This window comes from Bactrocera tryoni, chromosome 1, assembly GCF_016617805.1.
Source record: "Bactrocera tryoni isolate S06 chromosome 1, CSIRO_BtryS06_freeze2, whole genome shotgun sequence".
NCBI classification, from domain to species: domain Eukaryota; kingdom Metazoa; phylum Arthropoda; class Insecta; order Diptera; family Tephritidae; genus Bactrocera; species Bactrocera tryoni.
This window is the reverse complement of record NC_052499.1, coordinates 12,290,500-12,314,726: the sequence shown is the minus strand read 5'-3', so window position 1 is coordinate 12,314,726 and position 24,227 is coordinate 12,290,500. Positions and strand designations below refer to the sequence as shown.

The following is a 24,227-nucleotide window of genomic DNA, read 5'->3' as shown; positions in this document are numbered from 1 at the left end:
ATGAAATCATAGCATCAGAAACGTTTTTGTATGTAATATAACGCATATATAGTACAAAAATAATAAATACATTGTTTTATATAATGTTGTATTTTAGATTTATTACTGTTAAAGAGATTGTAATGTGTGCGCAGCCGCAAATCAATGAAAATTATGTAGTTTTGAGTATGCATTTAAAATTCATACATAGCTTTAGTAATAATTTACAACTATTAACGACATTGATTCTTCCAGTAAACACTGATTATATCAGTACTAGTTATAAACGTTAGATATATGTAGATACATAAATATATAATGCTATAATAAATATTTACAAAATGCAAAATGCATTTATATAATTTACTTAATTCAAATTGCAAATGAAATTATATGTAGTGATAAGAAAGAATTAAATAAAAAAATAATAAACTCAAAGATTCCAAAAAAATTATTAAATAAATGTAATTTACGCTATGCAGCCATACTATTGTGCGCGATGCAAAGTTTACAGCGTTAAATAAATAAATTAATTAATTAATTAGTTGTAATAAGTACACTAAAACGATTTATTTAAAGAACTTTGCCATAAATAAATGATTTATTCGAAAATCTTAACAACTAATGCTAAAACGATATGCAATCTCTATAAGTAATTAATTCTCTTTGTTTTTGTGATTTTCCATCGCTCACAATTGCATGGGTAGATAAGTAAATATACATTTATTGTTTGCATACTAGCGTATATGTAACAAACGACAATAAATAAATGGTATCAATCAACAATACATGGCCTTAAAAGATTAGCGAAAGCCAAGCCACGATAAGGCAAAAGCCACCACATGTTGCCACCGGTATGTAAGTTCTGTCGCCAGTCAAAGCGCGATGGTAGAGTACACCGCTAAACAGTATAGTGCCCACGGCCATCAAGGAGCCGGTCTGCAATGAATGACAGTTAATACAAAAATTTTAATGGCATTATGAAACCACAAATGAAAGGACAATAAGGCAAATTCCTTGCTAAATGGGAATTACATGTGTATGTTTGGTAGTATGTAAAAAAAAATAAATATATATACATATACATACAATATGTAATGAAGTAAGCAACACTAATTAATGCAGAAGTGCGAAAAATAAAAAAAAAAACTTTCTTGAATATGTCATTTTGGCATTACTAAATTGTTTTTACAAATATGGGCTTAAATAATACACATAATTGACAGCAGTTAAAGAGCTACTAATGTAAGTACCTTCTATATTTTTATGTAAAAGCAAATGTAAAACGATAACAATGATCTTAACATACTAAAATATTGCTTTTTGTGTTTTTAACGCGGTTAGATATCCGAAATAAGAGCCCTTGGCCGGATAAAATCTGTGTCAATTCCGGTGCGTAGAATCTTCTGTTTTGGGAATTGACTATTAAATACTGGTTTTAAGCCGTGTTTAAATTCAAATTGAGGGAATTAAAAAAATTGGGATAGTTATTTCATTAGAGCTAACAGATAATCTACAAGTTTTCTGGTATTTCTAACGTCGAAAATATTTGAAATTCATAAAAATAATTTTGCTTTACAGTTGAAACTATTCAAAAAGCACAAAATTTCAGCTAAAATCCATTAAAATGTGCTACCGTTATGCAGTGAAATCCACATTGTCCAAAATATTTATACTCCTATTACGGTTTTCAACACCACAGCTTTTTTTACTCTTTGAAAAAATACTATGATTTTTCTTGCAATTATTCAAAAACCTCAGAACTGTGCACTGAAATTTCTTAAAATGTGTTTCCATACAACAAATTAACATTACATAAAGTATCCAATCAAATCCACATAATCTCTAGCGTGAAAATAGCAACAAAGGTTAAACATAAAAAAATATCAAAATTGTAAAAACACAATTACTGTTATGAATTTTCTGAAATAAGTTTTTCTCTAATATTAAATTGAGTTACATTAAGAAATTATAAATTAGTTATATTTCAAACTAATTTTTTGTGTTCAAAGAAGCCAAAATATATGTACTATGTAATATGGAAATTACTTAAAAATCAAAACACAATATGCATATAAAATGCTTATTTCAACAAATGCATTTATTTGAATATAGATATGGGCGTGAACCCAAATAAAATTCTAAATATACAAAAAAAAACTTGGAGCACTGAGTAAGACAGTCTCATAGCGAAGACTAACTCTAGCGGGTGTCATTCAAGAATAAGTTCAAGCAGCAAAAAACACATATAGTACTTGAACCAAGAAAAATAAATATATGTAACTATATGACAAAACTTAGGAAACTCTTGTAACTAATAAATAATATATGTAATCATATTTATATTTATTTATTAAGTAGTAGCAGTAAGTGTAAAAATCAGCTGATTGTTGGCAAATATAGCTTTGCATCTGCAAAAACTTTAGTGGTTGTTAAAAAACATACAAATTAACTTATTAAAGTAATTTAATTAGCCTTAGCTACTAAAAGGTTGCTCTTTATTGTGCTTGTAGGTAATTATAGGTAATACTGCTTAAAACAGGTTATGTTGTAAACACAACAAAAAATAATATTTTTTATGACGAAAAATCATTGATAAACACAACTAATCAAATATTTATTTATAAAAATAAAAAAAAATAAAAAAACGAACTTTAGAAGAATTAAGTCAATTACTAGATCATACTTTATGCTATATAACAAAAAAAATATATTTTGTATGGATTACTGAGTGTCATGTGATTATAGCAATTCACCAACACCTTAAGCATTGGACTCAACTGTATTTTAATATCAACTCCAAAATCATTATATAGAAGAGTTAGGTTTAATTTATATATGTATATAGATATGTACATGGTCTTACGGCTTCACCACCTGCAGTGTTGCTTGAAAGTTGCAATAAAAAGCATTAAAATCAACACTGAATTACCTTGAACCGCCGCATGATTATAAGTTTTAAAAATTTTAGACTTCGGACTAGTACATTATGAATTTCTTAGTCTACACCATGGCGATTCAACATCATTTTCATTAGTAGGTTGTTTCGAAAAAATTCAAGGTGATTTACCAAAATAGTTTATAAGAAATGAATCTATATTAAATTCATAAAATAACCTAATGTTTTTCTGAACAATCAGCAGTAAATTTTAAAAGTAACAGTCAAAAAAAAATTACAAAAAATATTGTTCACCTGAAAATTAATTATTGTTGCCAGCAATAATTACTTCCGGAAAGTTGTATATTGATAATAACTTTCCACACACTATGAGTAACTCATGTTGTTAAGAAAATCCGTTCAAAAAAACTTTAAAGAGTATACCAGCTCACATAAAAATTTACAAGTTAGCGCCTATAAATTTTCATAATTTTTTACCTACTAAATACGGGCACGACACTATGTGCTATGTAAAACCAAAAAACCCTGAGCACTCAAACAAAATGACAAAAACCGCCTCTTGCAACTGATGTGTTAAACTCACGGAAGTTTTATTTCTAAATTCTTTTTAAAATCGCTTAATATTTGAATGGTACATTCGTTTAGAATTGAAATTTCAGCCGCAAGTAGTAAAAAGTTAGTTTCCACAAATTAAATATAAACATAAACTCAAGCTTTAATACGAACTTATGGCGAAATGCTCAAATAGTATAAATGTGCAGTGTTATAAAAAATAATACGTAGCATACCAATACATACATTGAATTTATGCGCAAATAATGAAATATTAAATATATTACGTAAACAAGAGAAAATATCAATAAAAGTGTTTAATTTAAAACATGTTCTTCCGCACTTTTTGAATAAACGTGTTTGGAAAAAATTGAAATTGAAAAAACAATTGAATACTCTGCAACGTTTACATGTATAAATTTTGTAAATCTTAAAGTAATCATATATGTAGATAATTGCTGGAAATAAAGTCTTTTAACAGACAATAAAATATAATATTTAAGTATTATATAAGTGCAGTTTTTATGAACAGTGGTGTGGGTATGTTTTTAAATTCGGCTGAATTTTGATTAAGGACGAGTAAAGGTTTTGAATTGTCCTAAATAAATGTATCATAGCCGATCAAGCCGATTGGAACAATATTGGCGAAGATACGAGTATTTTTATATCTGTCTTATGAGCGTTTTTCATCAGGTTTCAAAACTTAAAAACGTTTTTCCCTTAACTCACGTCTTTTTTTCACATTTATTAATACTTTTTCAGTTTACAATAACAAATTAACCAATTTTTTCGAAAAAAAAATCCCCTTTTTTTCTTCAAAGTGTTTACAAAAAAAGTGAAAAGTTTAAATTTCTAAAAACAGCGTTACCTGTACAAAAAGCGATTAACTAACGATATAAAGGTTTTTTATTTTTTTTTTTTTTGCTTCAGATGATCTAGCACTGAATTAAGGGAGGCATCGCAATTCAATTTTTTCGACACGCTCTAGAGTCATTATTGCCGTTTCCGTTTTCTTATATTTCGCAATGAAAATTTAACAGAATATTCAAATGTTATACTATAAAGTTAAATTGGTTTTTAAAACAGATTTTTACTGCTCTCAATATGAGTAAAAATTAGTTTTTTTAGTTTTACTTTTACATTATTACAAAATTTCTATTTAGTAAATTAGATATTGCACAAGTTGTCAATCTAAGAAACTTGATGATGATTGAAACAGTATGATGAACTTACCAATAACGGTTTGCGCACCAGCGGCATTGCTAAAAGTGCAAATGAATGAAGAAAATGGAAACGATTCGCTGTTTCAAAAACCGTCCTAGACTCTGTTTTATCTTCTGAATTGGGAAATTTTGCAAAAATATGTTTGCCATAGGCACCCATAATCACAGCACTTGCGCCACATAAACCCGCTAGACGTACGAAGTTGTATTGCCTGCCAGCCAACTCCCACAATGGTAAGCGCACAGGTGGTGGTGGAGGCGCAGATAAAGTTGCCTTCGGTGCCGGCAATTTGCGTGGCAAAAGCGCTTCCTAAGCATAACATTGAAATGGTAAATAGTAAAGTAAGAGGGGGGAAAAAACAATGTCTTGCACAACTTACAGTGCTTTTAATCACATCCGCCGCAGTCGATAGTAGCGCTTGGCTAATTGGATTGCCAAAAATTAGATAACCAACCGAATCTCCTAATGAAGACATTATTTGCTACGATTTTGTACCTTTTGTTTACAATGTTGGCAAACTTTGAAGTAAATAACTAATTGATAAGCCGCTGTTGCCGCGGTCTACTATTGCGAAAATTCAATACACTTTTTTGTGTGGTATGTATGGGAACAAGACACAGGGTGTTTATGAAGATTTATGAAAGTAAATAAGTAACATAATTTATATTTATAAAACCAAAAAATGTATTTGTAAATATTAACCAACAATGTACTTGTATGGCATGAGAACAATATGACACCAATATATATATGGAAGTCGTAATTTCATGCAGCATTTCCATGAAACTAAACCCTATATGTTATTTAAAAATAAACTAATTGGGAATCTCATTAACTTCAAGCACATAAAGCTAAGACCAAATTCGGTCTATTTGTAAAAAAATAGATATGTATATATTCAAAATCATAAATGTTATACATACTATATGTGTAGTTTTTGTTTTCAAATGCATTAAGGAGCGGGAAGCGGCACCTTAGTCACACATACACACATTTTCAATTCCGGTTCTAATTGCATTTCAATTCCATAGTGTCCTGTCATAACATTTGATAATAAGTAAAGTCAGCTGTTTGTTTCTTTTCATATTCGGCTGGTGTTTTGTTTACGGTTAAGTTATCAATAATACTGAGTGCTTTGTAGTACGTTAAATAATTAAGTTATTTAATGGTTGCAAAATAAACATAGGAATCTATTTAGAAGTTAGTAGAACGTGTAATTCCAAATTAAAGCAAGTTTTCAATTTACATGCATGTACATACATATGTGTGTATGTATATTTGAAGCACATTTTTTCTGAACTAAATTGCATAAACAAAAGTGCTTTTGGACTTCATATACATATGTATGTACATATGCATATGCACATATGTACGAGAATATGTACATATGTATGTAAAAGAGTTTCACAAAAAAATTAATCAGTTATAGGTAAACAACAAATTGATTCGCAAAATATTATATCAGTAAGTACCACATGTTTTATTAAAGAATTTAGTGTACAGCTGATATGACTGGTGCTATCTTTTCACAGATATATATATGTACATATGTATGTATGTACATGCGTATGCTCGTATCATGTATCTATTAATTCTTAATTAATGTAAATTATATTTTTGTATCGATAGCGGGTGCAAGTAAAAGAGTATCGAACTCACATATATTAAATAATTTGGTTTCGAGTTTAAACAAAATTGTTAACGAAAAAGCAATAAAAAAATAACTTAAATACATAAGTATTTAAACATATCATACAAATAATTTAAAAAATATAAAATAAATAATAAGGAAATAAAATCGAAGTCCAAGCATAAATCATATAAAAAGAGAGACAGAGAGAATACAATGTCATTAAGGCCTTTGTGAATGTTAAAAGAGCGTAATTGATGGTATACGTACATATATGTATGTACATATTTACACGTTAGAATTGAAGATCATTTTATGATTCACAAAATTAGCGACATTATTTAAATTTTTATTAATTGGTTTTTTTTTATAGAAAAATTAAAAAAAGTTTAATTTTTGAACTTAAACCTATAAGTTTATGTAAATATTGTATTTTTATAAAAATTTAAAACAAAACTAAAAATATTTAAAAAAAATAATGATTTTTATGCTGTAAATATGTATGTAACATATGTTACTTACAGCCGTAAGCTGGTTACATACATACATATGTACATATGTACATATATTTTGGTCCATATTCTTTGCTTACCTGCACTATAACATTGTTCAAACGTTTTAATGTACATACATATGTATAAATGTATTTGTAACTATATACAATAGTATGTAAATTTACTACAAATAGCAAAAAATATTACATTATTCTCTGCATGAGTGAGCTGCAAACTTATAAGCACATCTACTATACATATGCAACACACTATCATCTATACATTGGGGACTCACCGGTCTTTTTTATACTCATTAAACTTGTTCCAGAGTTTTTAACTTTTTGCTCTCAAATATACATATGTATAGCCGTGACACATATACGCTGGATGCCGGGCACAAGCAAGCATTTACATTAAATATTCTCAAATCAGTGTAGTTGTGTCTGCGGCGACGGACGTACTTTTCTAGCTTATCACAGTCAGCGTGTAGTACTTTTGCCGATCGGTACTCTTGTCGAACACTGTTTGAAGTACGCATAGTGTTAGAATTGATAGTGAATTATATAAAAGTTTAATATACATATATGAGTGTTTGTTTACAATCAAGTAATAAACGTTAATCAATAGGAACAGCTGAGCGATCATATTTTTACATAATAAAATTATTTTTTAAAATATGTGCATACAGACGTATTTCTTTAAAAACTTGAAAAATATATATATATTTGTGTCTTGTTTACGATACTTACAGTTACATATGTATGTATGTTCATGGGTATAATTTTTCATAGAAGTGGTTTTGCAATTCTAAAAAATAGTTGTGGTCGCGCCATAGAATGATCATAGAAAGCGGTGACATTGTGAATTAAGAGTGGCAGTGGTTTGTGATATGACCGAGTATCGGTTGTGAAATTCCGAATAAACGACTATATCTATGTATTTGTAGACAAATGCAGATTTTTGTATTCATATAAAGGAATTTAATATGTATTATTAAATAATACGTTAATCAGTTGCTCAAATTTCCAACTTACATGGTGCTTATGTCCCGATGACAATTATGTCTTCATATAACACAAGACTTGAACATAAGAAAAATAATTGTATTTGCGCCAAAACTAACGTTATTACTTGAAAATATTTCAAAGTTAATGTTTGCTTTGATCACACGTAGCTACACTATCAACATTTTCGGCAGAACAAATACGAGTTGAAATCTAATAGTAGTCATAAATAAAAAAAATTTTCCACACAACAACTTAATTTTGATTGGTTAGTTTGTAAGATACGAGTAACTAATGGATTTTTCGCCAAGAGCGCTACAAAAGTTTTTTTTAAGTAAAACAAAAACGGTTTGGCATACCAATGAAATTCTTTATTCCCATGAAAGTTCCATACATTTGATGCCATTTTGTATGGAACTCGATTTCTTTTGCATGGCCACCACGGGCACCCTTGCAGAAATCCAGACGCTGAACCCAATTTTCGACTGTTTTCAAGCATAAATCGGCCTGCTGCTGCAATTTCTCGTTCGATATTCGTACGAAGTTCATCAATCGTCGCTGGCTTGTTGGCATAGACCATGCACTTGACTTAGCCCACATAAAATAGTCTAACGGCGTCAAATTGCACGACCCAGGCGGCCAATTGACTGGGCCATTCCGTGAGATAACACGTTCCCCAAACTTGGTTTTCAATAAATCGATTGTGACATTCGCTATGTGGCACCATGCTGTTGGAACCACATATTGTTCAAGTCCATATCATCCAATTCGGGCGTAAAATATTCGGTAATGATTGAGCGGTAGCGATTCCCAGCCACTGTAACGTGCCGGTCTTGATCAACGCGTAAGAAGTACGGCCCAATGACGCCGCCGACCCATAAACCACACCAAACCCTACTTTTTTCGGGATGTAATGGTGACTCATGGAGTACGTGTGGATTGTTGCCTGACCAATAACGCATATTTTGCTAATTGGCGAAGCCAGAAATGAGCCTCATCGCTATCCGATGATTTTTCCATCAAAATCGGGAACATTTTCAAGTTGTTGAGTCAAGCGGCTTCAGTTCTTGCGTCAATCTGATCTTGTAAGGATGTAAGCCAAGATCTTTTCGCACAAATCGCCACAACTACGACACAGAGATGCTCAACGCTTGAGAACGACGTATGGGAAGACTAATTTGGGTCTTCCTCAATTGATGCGCTAGCGGCAGCAATATTCTTGACACTACGTCCACTTTTTTGTCTAACTGGCACGGAATATTTTGTACTGTGCCTGTGGATTCTGATGTTTCCACTAGACGCTCAATTGTTGATCTGACAGGATGATTATGTCGATCATAAAGTGAACCGTTCCCACGACAGTATGTTCTACGCAACCGGATCGGACCCGTATTTTTTTCGCCCAAGGACTGTCAACTCGGTAGATTTCTGCTGCTACAACAACAACAACAATCATAAATTGGACGTAGCGCTCTTAAAGTTGAGCCCACTGACTCCGAATTTCGGTGGTAAATTCTAATAATTTCGACTCGTTGTTGGATCGTTTATCTTTCAATGACAAAATGGCAAACCTTACTGAAGAGAAATGTCAAAAGGACGGAAAAGTATGGCGTCGTTTGCTGTCCCTATCGGTCTACTTTTATAGAGACCCTATTGAAAACCCCGTTATATACAGATATACCTATTTTAATATACTGTTCAGGGTATAAAATATTATCAACGCTAAAAAAAAAATCGAGTATTCCCACGTCTTTCAAATATTATCGTAATTTGAAGACAATTATAACAGACACAGGCATATGAAAAAAAAATATTTAAAAACGCGCTAATTTCTTGCACATTATTAATTACATATATTGTAAATTCAAGCAAAATCATACGAGTACATATCAATTTATCAAACTATTCCGACTTGTTGACTTTTACGGGTTTCATCAATTTAATTGCAGTTGCACAAGACAAAAAACTGCTGATGGCGTTAGCTTGGTCGCCAATGAAATTCATATACTGTAAAAAATATTATGTATACTACAATGTTATACATATCTAAATACAAATGTATTTGTGAATATGTGTATGTATGTATATACAGATTGACATAAGCCATAAATTACAATGATTGTAGCTTCGCATTTAACTTATCACCACTATACTCCATGTCACGTACATATATATGTATGTATGTGTGTGTGCATAAAACATGCGTCAAATAGCAGGAAAAATAATTCGTACACAAATACCATCAAAGTTATCTTATTTTATGATATAAGCACAATATGATATTTAAGCTGCCCACCAATGTATTATTATTAATATTCTACGTTACTAACTACACACACACATACATATATAAATTGTATTTTATTACATTTCAGCAAATACTGAGATTTGTGTTATGAATGTGCATGGTGTTAGGTGAAAAGTGGTCATAGAAGAATTAGTCTCAGACATTGCAGCATGCAGTCCATAAAGGCCGACGAGTTGCCGGAAAATCCACGCGTACGCGCAAATCCGTTATCTGCGCTTTTGCTATGGTAAGTGCTCGTCGTTAAATATTTTGTTGGCTATTAAACTGTTATTTACTCGCTTATTGTTATTATTATATGATTGTGAAGAATATAGAGCTTTTATTTAGCTTTCTAAATAAGTGTGGCTGTTGTAAAATAGGCTGTGTTAGTTGACAATTTCTCTTTCTTACGTATGTAACTGTCTGTCCATCCTTTCCAACTACAATTTAAATTCCGATAATGCCCACAACTCCGAAAGATTTCATTCTAAAAAAAACGATATTATTAACAAACATAAGAGAAGCAAAAACAATGTGGGGGTTCGGTATCGGAATATGAAACTTGGTAGGACGAATTATACTACAGAAGGATATATAGGACAGTGTGTGATTGTTTAACTTTCGATCAATATGCATATAAAATTCGTTTAGAGGTACTTAAGTATGTCCAGCTACCATAGAACGGCATATTATAAAACAAAAAAAAATCGAGTTGGGAATTATCGTGTACTTTTGAAGATCAAGTTTTTGCTTGTGAAGAACTTTTAATGATGCTACAAAAAAAAAAAAAAAAACAATGCAAAGTTGAAATTGCCTTATTATATAAATAGATATGGAAGAGCAATTAAAGTATAGTTAATTTATTTGATTTAGAAACAAACAACTCAAACATACGGTTATTCGGCACAGGTGTCGTTATCTGTGTTTATCACACAATCAGTGTTATGTAATTATGCAGCTAGATGTGAATTGTTATCTAAGCATAACTTGAAGTGATTTCTAGTTATATAATAATTAACCCCATCGCTATATCTCTACTCTTATTATCAAAAGATAGTAAGACTTTTTAATTCGTCGAGTGACATCTGTGTCAAATGTCTCATCAAAATAATCATTAGTGTTTAGCATACGCTTGTCTTTTTGAAGTACATAAAGTGCATTCGGCGATTTTTACGTTGAGTGAAATTATTGAACAAAAAAGTTCCATTAAAGTTTGTGCGGGAAATCAAATTTCGGGAGATGAAATGTTCAGAATGTTGGAAAAGTCCTTCGGTGATAATTGTTTGTCGCGAGCAAAGGTTTTTGATTGGTACAAATTATTCAAAGAGGGTCGGGAACGCGTTAACGACGAACGACGTACAGGACGGCCATCAACATTAACTGATGATCGGCACGTCAGTTAAATAAAGGAATCGAGAATTGACGATTAACAATCAGAGATCTTACGGATCAGTGACATCATTTTGAAAGATCATTTGGGTCTAAGAAAAGCGAAAACACGTTTGGTTCCAAAATCACTCAGTTGTTTCGAAAAACAACGTCGCGTTAACGTCTGTGAAACAATGCTCACATACAGTCCCACAGCAGTATATTTCCACCTCCGTATTTAAGCGAATCCGGAAACTTTGCTGGCACAATCAGATCCAAATATGTGTGTTGAACCTCGTTTCGTCACTAAAAACTGGTTCGACCAAAACTCGATATATGATTTACGTATGTTTTGATTAATTTCTGGGGCGGAAATACGTGTATTCATACGTGTATGTTACATGGGCATCCTGGGGTAAAAAGCATCCTTTTTTCGTCAATTTTTTTCTCATATAAAAATTATATATTTCATTAGAATTTTTTATTGTTGCAAACATACAGTATTAACAAGGAATATCTGAAATGTTTGAAAAAAAATATATTAAACTCTGCCATTGCGACGCCATTTCCGGTGATCCCTCGGAAAAAAGATGTGCTCGCGTTGGCAAGATAACTCCTTACAGGGAGTCTAAGGTGAAAAAATACGTGTTTTAGTTAAAACCTTAACTTATAATTTGGAAGAAAAAAAACTTAAAATTGATTTTTTGGCAGAAATTTTTAGAAAAATATAAAAATTTCAGTGAAAATTACGCGAACTTTTTTTTAAATAGTTTTAATCGAAAAAAATATCCTTCGTTCAAGTCTTTAAGAATTGTATCTCAAAGACCTGTGTAAAATTTCATGATCGGATCGGTTGAGTAATTCTCGAGAAATCTTGCCAACCGACTTCAAAAACATAGTTTCGAGAAAAACGCTTTTTAAAACGGCTGTATCGCCGAAACTATTTCTCGGTTCAACTCTCTCGGATTTGAAAAATTTTGATTTCCTTCCCGCCTTTTACACAATTTAACGAGGTTATCGCAAACAAAAACAAAATAGCCGGGATCTACAAAATTTGTATTCAGATTGAAAATAAATTGCTACTGAACAGCTTAAAACGTAATATGTGCAAAGCCTTTTAGGAACTAAATTTCCGATTTTGTGATGTGGCTTTGGTCAAGTTTATACTTAAAGTAGTTTAAATTCAAATTTTTGTCAAGTTTCGTTTCTTATTTAAAGTCAGAGTTAAGACTTTAAAGTTTGCAAAATAAAATTCTACAAACCAAAAATCTTTTGGGCTCATTTTATTTAAAAAATATAATTTCTGAGGCACTCTATATATGTATCTATGTCGATGAAATGTGCATACATACAAACATATGTACTGACAATTACATATGATACATATAAATACATAAGTATGTATTTCCGCGTCCTAATGAATTCAATGAATTAATTAATAAAAAGCATATTAAATGGACTCCATTAAAGCTATTGACTGTGGAAATTCACTACAAGCAATATCAGCTTATAACTTTTTCTTATCAGTGACAAATGTTGAGAGAGAGATCTTCGTAGATATATGACGACTGTAAGCCACCTGTGGTAAAATCAAAGATACACAAACAAGTGTCATAAGTGGGTGACGTTGGACAGTAGACATTTTTAGTGTATGTTATGCAATTTTATATTAAGATATACAACCGTTGACAGCTAATTAGACACGCTCCCTTTTTGTTAGGTGCTGATGAGTATAATGATTAAATGTTTTGGTATACCGTTATTTATATTCCTAAAAGCCTTGCATTGTTTGTGTTACTCTATGTACTACTAAATTCGCTCAGTTTGAAGTTCTGTTAATTTTTTTCCAAATAGTAATTGCGTTACGATATAGAAGGTGAATTATTTGCGACAGCTAATTAGAAACAGTTGTTTAAAGAATTAAAAGTCCTTCTGATGCCAATCTTTATTAATAATATTATTCATTTCTGGTAAGGATGTGTTTCAGAGTTGTGGTTTAAAATATATTAAAATGTATTATTCAAGTATTTTAATCAGAAAAAGTTGCAGCTATACACCTGCCCTACTTGGTTTCATTTTTGACCTTCGTCAGTCTGGAAAGACATACAAAGAAATTTTGTATCAGGACAAAAAAATTGTGTTCAATGCCCTTAAGCATATAACTATTTCCAACGTTGCACGCAAAGAAAAAAACCCGAAAAACTTCAACAGAAATATACCGCACAATTACTACCATCTCCCGAGGAGACCCAAAAAAAGAGTTCCACTGACATTCTACATAAAATTCAAGACAACTATATTATGTCCAAATATCCAAGAAAACAATTGCCCGGCGTTTAGTCGAATTTGGATTTCACGGTCGAACAGCTGTTGTTGTAGCTTACGTGGTAGCTTTATGTCTTAATTTAGTGCTTAGTTATGGACTTTATACGTTTTCGGTTAATGGGGATTTGTGTATATGTGTATAATCCTTAGGTGATACGTAAAACCGTTAGGTGAACAAAACTACTTGTTGCAAAAGTATAACAAGAAAAAACGTTAACTTCGGTTGCAACGGGGCTATAATACTCTTCAACAATCCAAAAAACTCCTTACAAGAACTTGTTTTTGAACGGTCAGTTTCAGGGGCGAACGCAGGGGGGGTTTTGGGGTGTTGTTTTTCATTTGCTGAATTTAGAATGTGGAAAAGGTTAAAAATCTTTTCTTCAGATTATATTTTCTAACTAAAATTTTGAATATATTTCAACTCGTCTCGTCATCAAACTGATCATATGGTATGTACATATGTATATATGTGCCCTATATATCATTAGGTGATACGTACAACCGTTAGGTGAACAAAAACTACATGTTGCAAGAGTATAACAAGAAAACGTTAATGGTTGCACCGGCTATAATACGCATCAACAATCCAAAGATTGTCTTTTTACATAAAACTCCCCCCAAATTTTTTTCCTGCGTTCGCCACTGGTCAGTTTGTATGGCAAATATAGCTATAGTGACCCGATCTGACTAATTTCTTCGGAAATGACGCCATTGCCATAGACAATAATCCATGCCAAACTTCATGAAAATATCTCGTCATACAATATCAAAGCGCTTTCTATACACACACTTGATTTATTCAGTTTATATTGCAGCTATAAACTACGGCGGTGCGATACGGGCGATTCCGACAAATTAGCAGCATCTTGTGGAGAAAAGAGCGGATGCAAATTTCATATAGATCTCTCGAAAAGTTAGGTAGTTCGCGTAAAAATAGACCGACAGACAGATGAGCCTAGCTAAAATCACTCCCACATATACTAGTATATTAGTACATGCATTATAAGGTCTACGACATTTGCCTCTGTTAGTACAAACTTCACAGCAAAGTTAATATAGTTTAGTGTAAAACAAAGGTATCGTAAATTTCATTTTCTACCAGAAACAAACAATGTGAATAGTTCAAACAACGTGGATATAAATATCTGAAAATCTTTGTTTAAGATGTGTACATACATACATTTATATGTATGGTAATCCATCCATCAAGTTTACTTAAGAAAAAAGCTATTTTACTACTACTATTTTTAATGCATACCGCCTTTGCTTTATAGAAAATTGTTTTTATTAATTCGATCCTGATTTTTAATGTATTCAACTGCTTATTTTTAATATAGTATTGTAAATTTTATATATAATTTGCAGTTATTATCATAATTCCGGCGACGATTATAATGTGTATTTTTCATGTTTTAGTTTTACTATACCGATATTTTTCAAAGGGCGTAAAAAAACTCTGGATGAAAGGGATCTATATAAGGCATTGGATGAACACAAGTCAGGTAATACATATAAAGAAATAAGAACAAAAAGTTTCAGTTTGAGGTTATTTTGAAAAAAAATTTGTATTCACTAATACGACAATCAATGGAACTTTGGAGTTTAAGGCTTTTTTGATAGTTTAATAAATTTTATAGCAATATCTTTATTAAGTCTAAGAAGCTCCACATTTCACGTCAACGATATATTAAAAAGCATGTTCGGCTTGGAAAACCCTTACTTTCGGCAATCATTTTTATAAGAAACACAATTATTTTAGTAGCTGTGAACGCCGCTGACTTCCAAAAGAGACAAAAATGTATTCGAAAATATCTCATTATCATTAGACCCTAATCGCTGTTATAAATTGTGACAAAAAAGCACCCGGAATTGTAATTAAATTCCTCGGGTAAATGATATTTCAAAAAAATGTATTTTGCTAAGTTGGTAGGACTGTCCTTAATTGTTATGCCGAATATGAATCGTTGCGAATATTGGAAAAGGCTTACGGTGATTCAGTTTTATCAAAACCACAAGCCGATACAAAGCTTCAAAGATGGTCGAGAGATCGTTGAAGACATGCCTCATTCTGGACGACCTTCAACCTTTTTATTAAAAAAGTGAAGAATATGGTGTTTGGAAATCGTCAGGCAAGTGTTAGAGAGATGCCGAGTTCGTTCGAATGATTTTGATGGGTATTCTAGGTATGAATCGCTTTCTTGCTCGACTCATCAATATAAAGCTGAGTTTTTTTCAAAAAGTGTACCGTAAACAGGTCTCTTTGGAAATGCTTGACCGTGTGATTACTAATCCCACATCCAGTTAGACAGTGTCAAAGTGAACACTAATTCAAGGTTAATATATACGTTTATGGAAAGAAAGTCGATTGAGACTATAAAAAGAGGTAAACTGCGAGAACTAAAGACCTTCCTAGCCCCGATATTTATTCAAAAAAATCCTGAAGACGATAATGCAGACCTTTAAAATATTGGAAGGCTGCTTTTTCTAAATAATTTGGTCCAAGTCCATGAAATGATATAACTGAAATCGGCGCTTGACGGAATATTTAAAAACCTTTTTCCAGAAACGCTCGGTATTAAATTAAATGCAGCTTGGGAAGCGGAAATTGAAAAGAAGCGCCTTAAAAATAAAGAACCCAACTTGCTTCTAGCTGTGATACGCGTATTTGGGCTGCAATTCTTAGCTTTAGGATTCTTACTATTTTCATTGGAAATCGGGCTGCGGTAAGTCAACCTTTCAAGTCTCTAACATACTATTTCTTTAAGCAATTCTATTGTTGTTGACAGCGTCACACAGCCACTATTTCTTGGAGGTCTAGTCAATTACTATGCGAATCCTACGAACAAAGATGATAAATATACCGCATACATCTACGCCATGGGTGTGATACTCTGCAATGTCATTAATGTGCTCTTCAGGCATCCCTATATGCTGGGTATACAACATATCGGCATGAAGGTGCGTCTCGCCATGTGCAATCTGATTTACAGGAAAGCGCTGCGTTTGAATAGAACTGCGTTGGGCGGCACCACCACGGGCCAAGTAGTCAATCTGATATCAAATGATGTCGGTCGCTTGGACACATCCATCATGCACATACACGTGTTGTGGGTGGGACCCATAGAGATCATCGTTGTAGCCGTGCTTATGTATAGAGAGGTAAGTGTTCTTAAAAACTTTAGTTTTTAGTTCAACCAACAGGTTATTTATGTACTTCCATTTAAGATCGGTATCGCCTCGCTTTTCGGGGTCGCAGCTATGCTGTTATTCATACCGCTACAAGCCGTTTTGGGCAAAATGACATCGAAGCTGCGTTTGCGCACCGCCTTGCGCACCGATGAGCGCGTGCGCATGATGAACGAGATTGTCTCGGGCATACAGGTGATTAAAATGTATGCGTGGGAGAAACCTTTCGGCAAGATGATACAGTTTGTACGTCGAAAGGAAATGTCAGCCATACGCTACAACAACTATATACGCGGCATCTTGCAATCGTTCGCGATGTATATGACCCGCGTATCTGTATTCGTCAGCTTAGTCGGCTATGTGCTGTTGGGAAACTTTCTCACCGCGGAAAAAGCCTTCGTTATCACTGCCTTTTACAGCATTTTGCGCAACACCATGGTTGTGGCCTTTCCCAATGGTATTCAACAAATCTCGGAAACGCTTGTGTCTATGAAGCGTATAACCGATTACTTATTATACGAAGAAATCGGTGATAACTCGAAAATTTCAGCGACTAGCTGTAATAAAACTAAGAAAGCAGACGACCTGAATGGTAATCTAAAATTAACGAAACAAATAACGCAGGAGCCAGTACGTAAAGAAGCTGGCATTGAAATATGCGATTTGAAAGCGAAGTGGGATCCCACCGCAATAGAATATACGCTGAACAATGTGAATTTAAATGTTAAACCGCGCACATTAGTGGCCGTCATTGGACCGGTGGGTTCCGGAAAGTCAAGGTACGAGTAATTGCCAATAGTGTTGGACTTAACATACCAACGACAATCAAATTATGAAAAGTAATTATTGTTAATATAGGTGTTCACTTGATTTTAATAATTTGCGCATTTTTTAGTTTGATACAAGCCATTCTTGGCGAACTGCCCACAGAATCGGGTTCCATTACTGTACACGGCTCCTACTCGTACGCCTCGCAGGAGCCTTGGTTGTTCACTGGCACCATACGGCAGAACATATTATTCGGCTTACCAATGGACAAGCATCGTTATCGCGCGGTGGTGAAAAAATGCGCGCTGGAACGCGATTTTGAGCTGCTGCCGCATGGCGACAAAACGTTAGTGGGTGAACGTGGCGCATCGCTTTCGGGCGGTCAAAAGGCGCGTATCAGCTTAGCGCGCGCCGTATACCGTAAAGCCGATGTTTACCTGCTAGATGATCCACTCAGCGCGGTGGACACGCATGTCGGTCGTCATCTCTTTGACCAGTGTATGCGCGGCTATCTGCGCAATGAAATCGTCGTTTTGGTTACGCATCAGCTGCAATTCTTAGAACAAGCTGATATCATTGTTATAATGGATAAGGGCAAGATCAGTGCTGTGGGCACCTATCAGTCGATGCGCAGTAGCGGTCTGGATTTTGCGAATTTGCTAACGGCTCCAGAAGAGAGTAGTAAGGGTGGTGATGATAGCGATGCGGAAGGGAAGAGTAAGTCAACACAGATCACAATGAATCGACAGAATAGCACTGCGACAATGAGTTCGATGGACGAGTCGATAGCGGACTCGTTGATTGAAGAAGCGGCTGATTCGCCTTTGCAAGTGCAGGAGAAGCGTGAGATGGGTAAAATTGGTTGGGGACTATATAAAAAGTATTTCGGTGCCAGTGGCGGCTATATGTTGTTCTCTATAACAGCGTTCTTCTGTGTAGCGGCGCAGATATTGGGGTCTACTGGCGACTTCTACGTCTCTATGTGGTAAGTTACCTGTTGGCTAACATTCATGCATCTTGTGTTAAAGTGTATTGTTTTGTTGCACGATTCTACACAGGGTTAATAAAAACGAGCAACAATTGGCTAGTCAAGCGCGTGATTTGGCTGTAAACATAACTAACGCCACGGATGCGCGCGATCCAAGACTGAATAGTAATACTGACCCAATGGATATTTATATATTCTTCGGCATCATTTTGGCCATCATCGTTTTTGCTGTCGGCCGCAGCTTGCTCTTCAACACAATGACGATGCTGTCCTCAACGGAGCTGCACAATGCAATGTACCGTGGCATCACACGCGCATCCATGTACTTCTTCCATACAAACCCCTCTGGTCGCATACTAAATCGTTTCGCAAAGGACTTGGGTCAAGTGGATGAGTTGCTGCCATGGGTAATGATGGATGTCATACAGAATTTCCTCAGCTTGTTTGGTATTGTCATTGTAATCACCATTGTGAATCCAATGAATCTTCTGGTGACGGCTGTGCTGGCGCTTATTTTCTATGCAATGCGTTCGTTTTACTTAAATACATCCCGCGATGTAAAACGTCTTGAAGCAGTTAGTAAGCTGATCATACACAATTAGTAAAAGAAGCAGTTACACTATACTAAACTTGTTACTCTTTCCAGCACGTTCGCCCATCTATTCACACTTGAGCGCCTCACTTAACGGCCTACCGACGATACGCGCTTTCGCCGCCCAGCAGATGCTAATAAATGAGTTTGACAATTATCAGGATTTGCACAGCTCTGGCTATTATATGTTTTTGATAACAAATCGCGCTTTTGGCTATTGGCTGGACTGTTTCTGTGCGCTCTATATAGCTGTTACCACATTAAGCTTTTTGGTTTCCTCACCTGACAATGGTGGCGATGTCGGCTTGGCTGTGACTCAGGCCATGGGCTTAACGGGCATGGTGCAATGGGGTATGCGTCAGTCAGCTGAGCTCGAAAATAGCATGACGAGCGTAGAACGTTTAATAGAGTATGAAGAAATTGAACCCGAAGGAGAACTTGAAAGTAAACTCAGTAAAAAACCACCGAAAACATGGCCCGAACAGGGTAAAATCGTATTTGATGAGCTTAGTCTACGCTATTTTCCGGATTCGAAATCAGATCGTGTGTTGAAATCGTTAAACTTTGAAATACAGCCCTCGGAAAAGGTGGGTATTGTGGGACGCACTGGTGCAGGCAAATCTTCGCTCATCAATGCGCTCTTTCGCTTATCGTACAATGAGGGTTCCATCATTATAGACACAAGAAATATTGAGGAGTTGGGTTTGCATGATTTGCGCAGCAAAATCTCCATAATACCACAAGAGCCGGTGCTCTTTTCGGGCACAATGCGCTACAATTTGGATCCATTCGACGAATATTCAGATGCCAAATTATGGGCAGTGCTTGAGGAGGTAAGCGGAAATTAGCAAATACTTAGATAGAATATTTGTATAAATACAAATGTACACATTTCTGTTGCAGGTTGAACTGAAAGATGCTGTAGCCGAGTTGCCGAGCGGCTTACAAAGCAAAATATCCGAGGGTGGCAGTAATTTCAGTGTCGGTCAACGACAGTTGGTATGCCTGGCACGTGCTATACTGCGTGAAAATAAAATTCTTGTGCTGGACGAGGCAACGGCAAATGTGGACCCACAGACTGATGCACTCATACAATTGACCATAAGAAGTAAGTTCAAATATTGCACGGTTCTCACAATTGCGCATCGTTTGCACACGGTCATGGACTCGGATAAGGTGCTGGTCATGGATGCTGGGCGCGCGGTGGAATTCGACGCACCGTATAAATTGTTGACTGAAAGTGAATCTAAAGTATTCTACGACATGGTCAAGCAAACCGGCAATAGTGCGTACGATAATCTACTCATGATAGCTCGAAAGGTGAAAACACGCTCGAATTTTTAACGTTGGAGCAATGATTAGTAATTAATTAATTCTTTTCTATTTTTGCAGGCGTACGAAGAGAATCCGCGCTTCAAAAATAAAACTGTATAGAGTTACAGGAATAACAGTCACAGCCAGCGGGACGGTATGTCCACTCAGGAAATGTTTCCATATTTAACTAGTGTATTACTTCAAACTAACACAGTTGACTAAAAGTTCGGCATTTGATTAGCCGTTTATTAGTCATCAGAAAAATTTATTTATACACATTATAGGCATTTGATGGCAACCAAAAATAAAATTGTTCAACTGACATAAGACAATATATGTATAACATAAGCGTTTTATGTTAGCGATATATGAATTTTACAGTAATTAGTAATTTTAAGAGGCATGTACATATTTATATTTTACAAGGTCTATGAATATGCTATCGGAAAATTAATAGAAAATTGCAAAGTATAATATATTAATGGAAGCTTAAAATATGTACTTATTCTATGTTTTTTAAGAGAATAAGTAACATCTCTGTGCTGTAAATATGTACTTAAAGCATTTATACAAGTATACATATATACTTATGAGTATACATATTTATACATTTAAATATTAATAAATTGATATATCCGAAGTTTCAGGATAAGTTATGTTACAAAATGTACAACATTAATTTTACTCTGTTAAGAAAAATTCAATAAAAGTAGTTCAATAGTAAAATTAGGATATGTTTATGATTTCAGTTTTTTTGCGCATAGTTAGATATGTAAATGCTAAATAGCTTTTAAAAGTAGAAATATAATTTTCCACACTCTGAATTAGAATTAAGTGCGATAGAAAGCGAAACAAGCTCTTATAACTGCCAAAACGTTTATAATACAATTCTAATATTGATAATCGTATAGACTTGACGATTCCAGAAGAATGCGAAATTTAACGGTTCGCTTCAGCATCATGCAACGACACAAAACTGTTTTTCAAAAATTACACTGGCCTACACTCATTTTGGTGCCTAAGATTCTAGAACTGATTTTAGGTATATTTTGTGAGCTAATACGAAAATATCAGTCACATTTTTCATATCAGTTCTTGTTACACATTTTTTTAAATTACTAATTTATTTGGAAATTATACATCAAGGAAATTTTTTTTTCGGTGATTTTCTTGAGTGAGATTAATTAATTTTTAATTTTTACACCAGAAGAGAGGCAGTTTTTTTCTTTCAATCTTGATGTTAGCAACTCAGCACGCTCTTTTGAAAGATCTAAGTCTCTGATAAGGTCACTAAGCTCGCCTTGGGAAAAAGTTGTAGGACTCGATGTTTCTCCACAGTAGTCAGAATCATCATCATCTTCTTCTACATCATCCTCCTCATTTTCTTGAACTTCCCGATAAAAATCAGGTATTGGAACGGTGTCTGAATGAGGTATAGGTCTTACAGCTGAAAGGATATTGGGATACTTCCAATTGCTGCGGTTATTTTTGTTAATGCCTGTAACAGTCGTCATACAAAAATAACCTTCGTCATGATGATTTTTTGGTTCTTGCCAAATCATTGGTATCCCAAACTTCAAAGATTTGCGCGTTCCTTTTTCCCACTGCCGCAAATGTTCAATGCAAATCTTACAGACAATGTGTGGAACTCACGCTTTATCTTGATTGCCAATTTCAATACCAAAGTAAGCAGAATACAAGCGAATTACAATGTCATTAATCGGTTTCCGTTGATTTTTCATTATATACTCGCCGCATATACATATAACAAAACTCGTCAGGATCATTACTGCAACTACTCGACTTACTTTCCATAATAAATGTATACTATTAATCTCATAAAAGTGATAATCAGATTGACAGACTTTGAATAAAACCGAAAAAAATTAAAATAAGACTTGTAGGTAAACCAGAGCTGTCAGCTGACATCTAGTAGCAGCAATACAGTTAATACTACCTACTTTACCGACACAGATACGGACGGAGCTGCACCCAACAAAAAATTTTTTTTGTAGGCCAGTGTTATTGAAAAAATAGTAATCTTGATGAAATTTTCAATTCAAAGTTAGCGTGAACAGAAATAGTAAAATAAATTTTCTACTAAAATACATTTTTCTACTATTGCACTGTGAAATATTTGTATATCCTTGCAAATTTGAACTAACTACTTATGTATGTATGTAAAAATTAAATTAATTTTATTAGGACATCGAAAGAGTTTGGCTTATACGTACGGTTTTCAAAAACGTAGCTTATTAGTTGCAATGTGCGCTTATATGGATGTTCTTTCTTACCATATTTATTATCTCAGGTAGTATTTTTACACACCGGTTGTAGTTTAAACATATCATTAACGTGTGATATTAACTTTGAACGTAAGTGAAAACTTACAAATAATAGCAGAAAAACTCACTTAATGCGAACTACATCACATTACTAAATATGTAACAATTTAACATTCTTCCTTCGGAAAAAGCGGTTATTTTAAACACAGGGTGCCCCAAAATTAAAACTTAAAGAATAGCAATTATATTTATGTAGTAAATTTGTTTTTAATTAAATTAGATTTCACGTTACCTGTTGTTTTCTTCTATCTGCGTTCCATTGGCATATTTAATTACAAAACATCGTATGTAAACAATATCAGCTGTTTGTACTTTTTGTACGGTTTTTTAACATTGAATAACAATGAATATAAGTATATCAACGAAATCTTTTATACGAGTTATCAGCACACAAAACTGCTTGGCCAAACAAATACCACGTAATCTTAAGGGGAGGAGTAAAAGTTCACAAGAATGGCTGACACGACAACTAGCAGATCCATATGTGGAGAAAGCTAAAATGATAAATCTTCGTTGTCGTAGCGCTTTCAAACTCATAGAAATTGATGATAGATTTAAAATACTTAAACCAGGCGATACTGTGCTTGATTGTGGAGCAGCACCCGGAAGTTGGACGCAAGTAGCGGTTGATCGTACTAACGCCAATGGCACCAAAGAGGGTAATAAGAAAGGAGCAGTTTTTAGCATTGATTTGTTACATTTTCATGCGGTGCCGGTGAGCATTTGTTTATAAGTATGTTTTATAACACAGCATGGTTTTAACTATACAATGCGTATTTAAAGGGTGCTACTATTTTCGGAGGCATGGATTTCACAACCGCCATAGCACAACAGCGTCTTCGGGAGGCATTAGCAGACCGACAAGTGAATTGTGTGCTCTCAGATATGGCACCTAATGCAACGGGTGTACGCATGTTAGATCAGGAGAATATAATGAGCTTGTGCTATTCGGTGCTGCGCTTTGCTTTGGCAATGTCTGCTATAAACGCAAATTTAGTAGTCAAGTTGTGGGCGAATGGCGATGTATCCAAACTGGAAAATGATCTTGGACGATTTTACGAGCACGTCAAACGTGTAAAACCAGAGTCTAGTCGGTCAGATTCTGCTGAGCTATTTTTAGTGGCACGTCAATATAAAGGAATGGATGCAGTACAAGAGGTGACAACAAAAACTAGATGAACTTTGGATAATCATTCTTTATTATTTAATATTGTTAACAATTCAAATTCTTTGGATGAATAAAGTAATAAAATAATTATTTTATAATTTTTA

The 24,227-nt window shown here is 34.1% G+C and overlaps 3 protein-coding genes across 6 annotated transcripts; 2 read left to right on the top strand and 1 right to left on the bottom strand.

Moving 5' to 3' along the window:
* Positions 1 to 74: 74 nt before the first annotated feature.
* LOC120782280 (transmembrane protein 256 homolog) lies at positions 75 to 5,239 on the bottom strand. The gene is made up of 3 exons (XM_040114481.1): positions 5,034 to 5,239; positions 4,664 to 4,963; positions 75 to 918 (listed from the first exon to the last, which is right to left on the bottom strand). The coding sequence occupies exons 1-3, from the start codon at positions 5,127 to 5,129 to the stop codon at positions 775 to 777; spliced, it is 540 nt and encodes a 179-aa protein (XP_039970415.1). The 5' UTR covers positions 5,130 to 5,239; the 3' UTR covers positions 75 to 774.
* Positions 5,240 to 5,835: 596 nt separating this feature from the next.
* Positions 5,836 to 21,300, top strand: LOC120782276 (probable multidrug resistance-associated protein lethal(2)03659). Of its 4 annotated transcripts, none has more exons than XM_040114475.1 (11): positions 5,836 to 5,854; positions 10,158 to 10,316; positions 15,179 to 15,264; positions 16,326 to 16,485; positions 16,549 to 16,921; positions 16,988 to 17,727; positions 17,844 to 18,701; positions 18,775 to 19,283; positions 19,351 to 20,129; positions 20,200 to 20,616; positions 20,689 to 21,300. In XM_040114475.1, the coding sequence occupies exons 2-11, from the start codon at positions 10,240 to 10,242 to the stop codon at positions 20,728 to 20,730; spliced, it is 4,041 nt and encodes a 1,346-aa protein (XP_039970409.1). In that variant the 5' UTR covers positions 5,836 to 5,854; positions 10,158 to 10,239; the 3' UTR covers positions 20,731 to 21,300. The 4 variants fall into 4 exon arrangements, with proteins under 4 accessions (XP_039970409.1, XP_039970406.1, XP_039970405.1 ...); XM_040114472.1 differs by lacking the exon at positions 5,836 to 5,854 and adding an exon at positions 6,056 to 6,118; XM_040114471.1 differs by lacking the exon at positions 5,836 to 5,854 and adding an exon at positions 7,224 to 7,308.
* A 1,951-nt stretch (positions 21,301 to 23,251) lies between these two features.
* Positions 23,252 to 24,221, top strand: LOC120782279 (rRNA methyltransferase 2, mitochondrial). The gene is made up of 2 exons (XM_040114480.1): positions 23,252 to 23,670; positions 23,739 to 24,221. Exons 1-2 carry the CDS (start codon positions 23,299 to 23,301, stop codon positions 24,132 to 24,134), a joined length of 768 nt encoding a protein of 255 aa, XP_039970414.1. The 5' UTR covers positions 23,252 to 23,298; the 3' UTR covers positions 24,135 to 24,221.
* Positions 24,222 to 24,227: the final 6 nt, after the last annotated feature.

Excerpts from the sequence above, each read along its gene's own strand:
- LOC120782280 (XM_040114481.1), bottom strand. The coding sequence starts at position 5,129 with ATGTCTTCATTAGGAGATTCGGTTGGTTATCTAATTTTTGGCAATCCA. Across the intron at positions 4,964-5,033 it reads CGGATGTGATTAAAAGCACT|GAAGCGCTTTTGCCACGCAA; the intron begins GTAAGTTGTGCA and ends TGTTATGCTTAG. Across the intron at positions 919-4,663 it reads TGGTGCGCAAACCGTTATTG|ACCGGCTCCTTGATGGCCGT; the intron begins GTAAGTTCATCA and ends CATTCATTGCAG.
- LOC120782276 (XM_040114475.1), top strand. The coding sequence starts at position 10,240 with ATGCAGTCCATAAAGGCCGACGAGTTGCCGGAAAATCCACGCGTACGC. Across the intron at positions 15,265-16,325 it reads ATTGGATGAACACAAGTCAG|AAACGCTCGGTATTAAATTA; the intron begins GTAATACATATA and ends ACCTTTTTCCAG. Across the intron at positions 20,130-20,199 it reads TATGGGCAGTGCTTGAGGAG|GTTGAACTGAAAGATGCTGT; the intron begins GTAAGCGGAAAT and ends TTTCTGTTGCAG.
- LOC120782279 (XM_040114480.1), top strand. The coding sequence starts at position 23,299 with ATGAATATAAGTATATCAACGAAATCTTTTATACGAGTTATCAGCACA. Across the intron at positions 23,671-23,738 it reads TACATTTTCATGCGGTGCCG|GGTGCTACTATTTTCGGAGG; the intron begins GTGAGCATTTGT and ends GCGTATTTAAAG.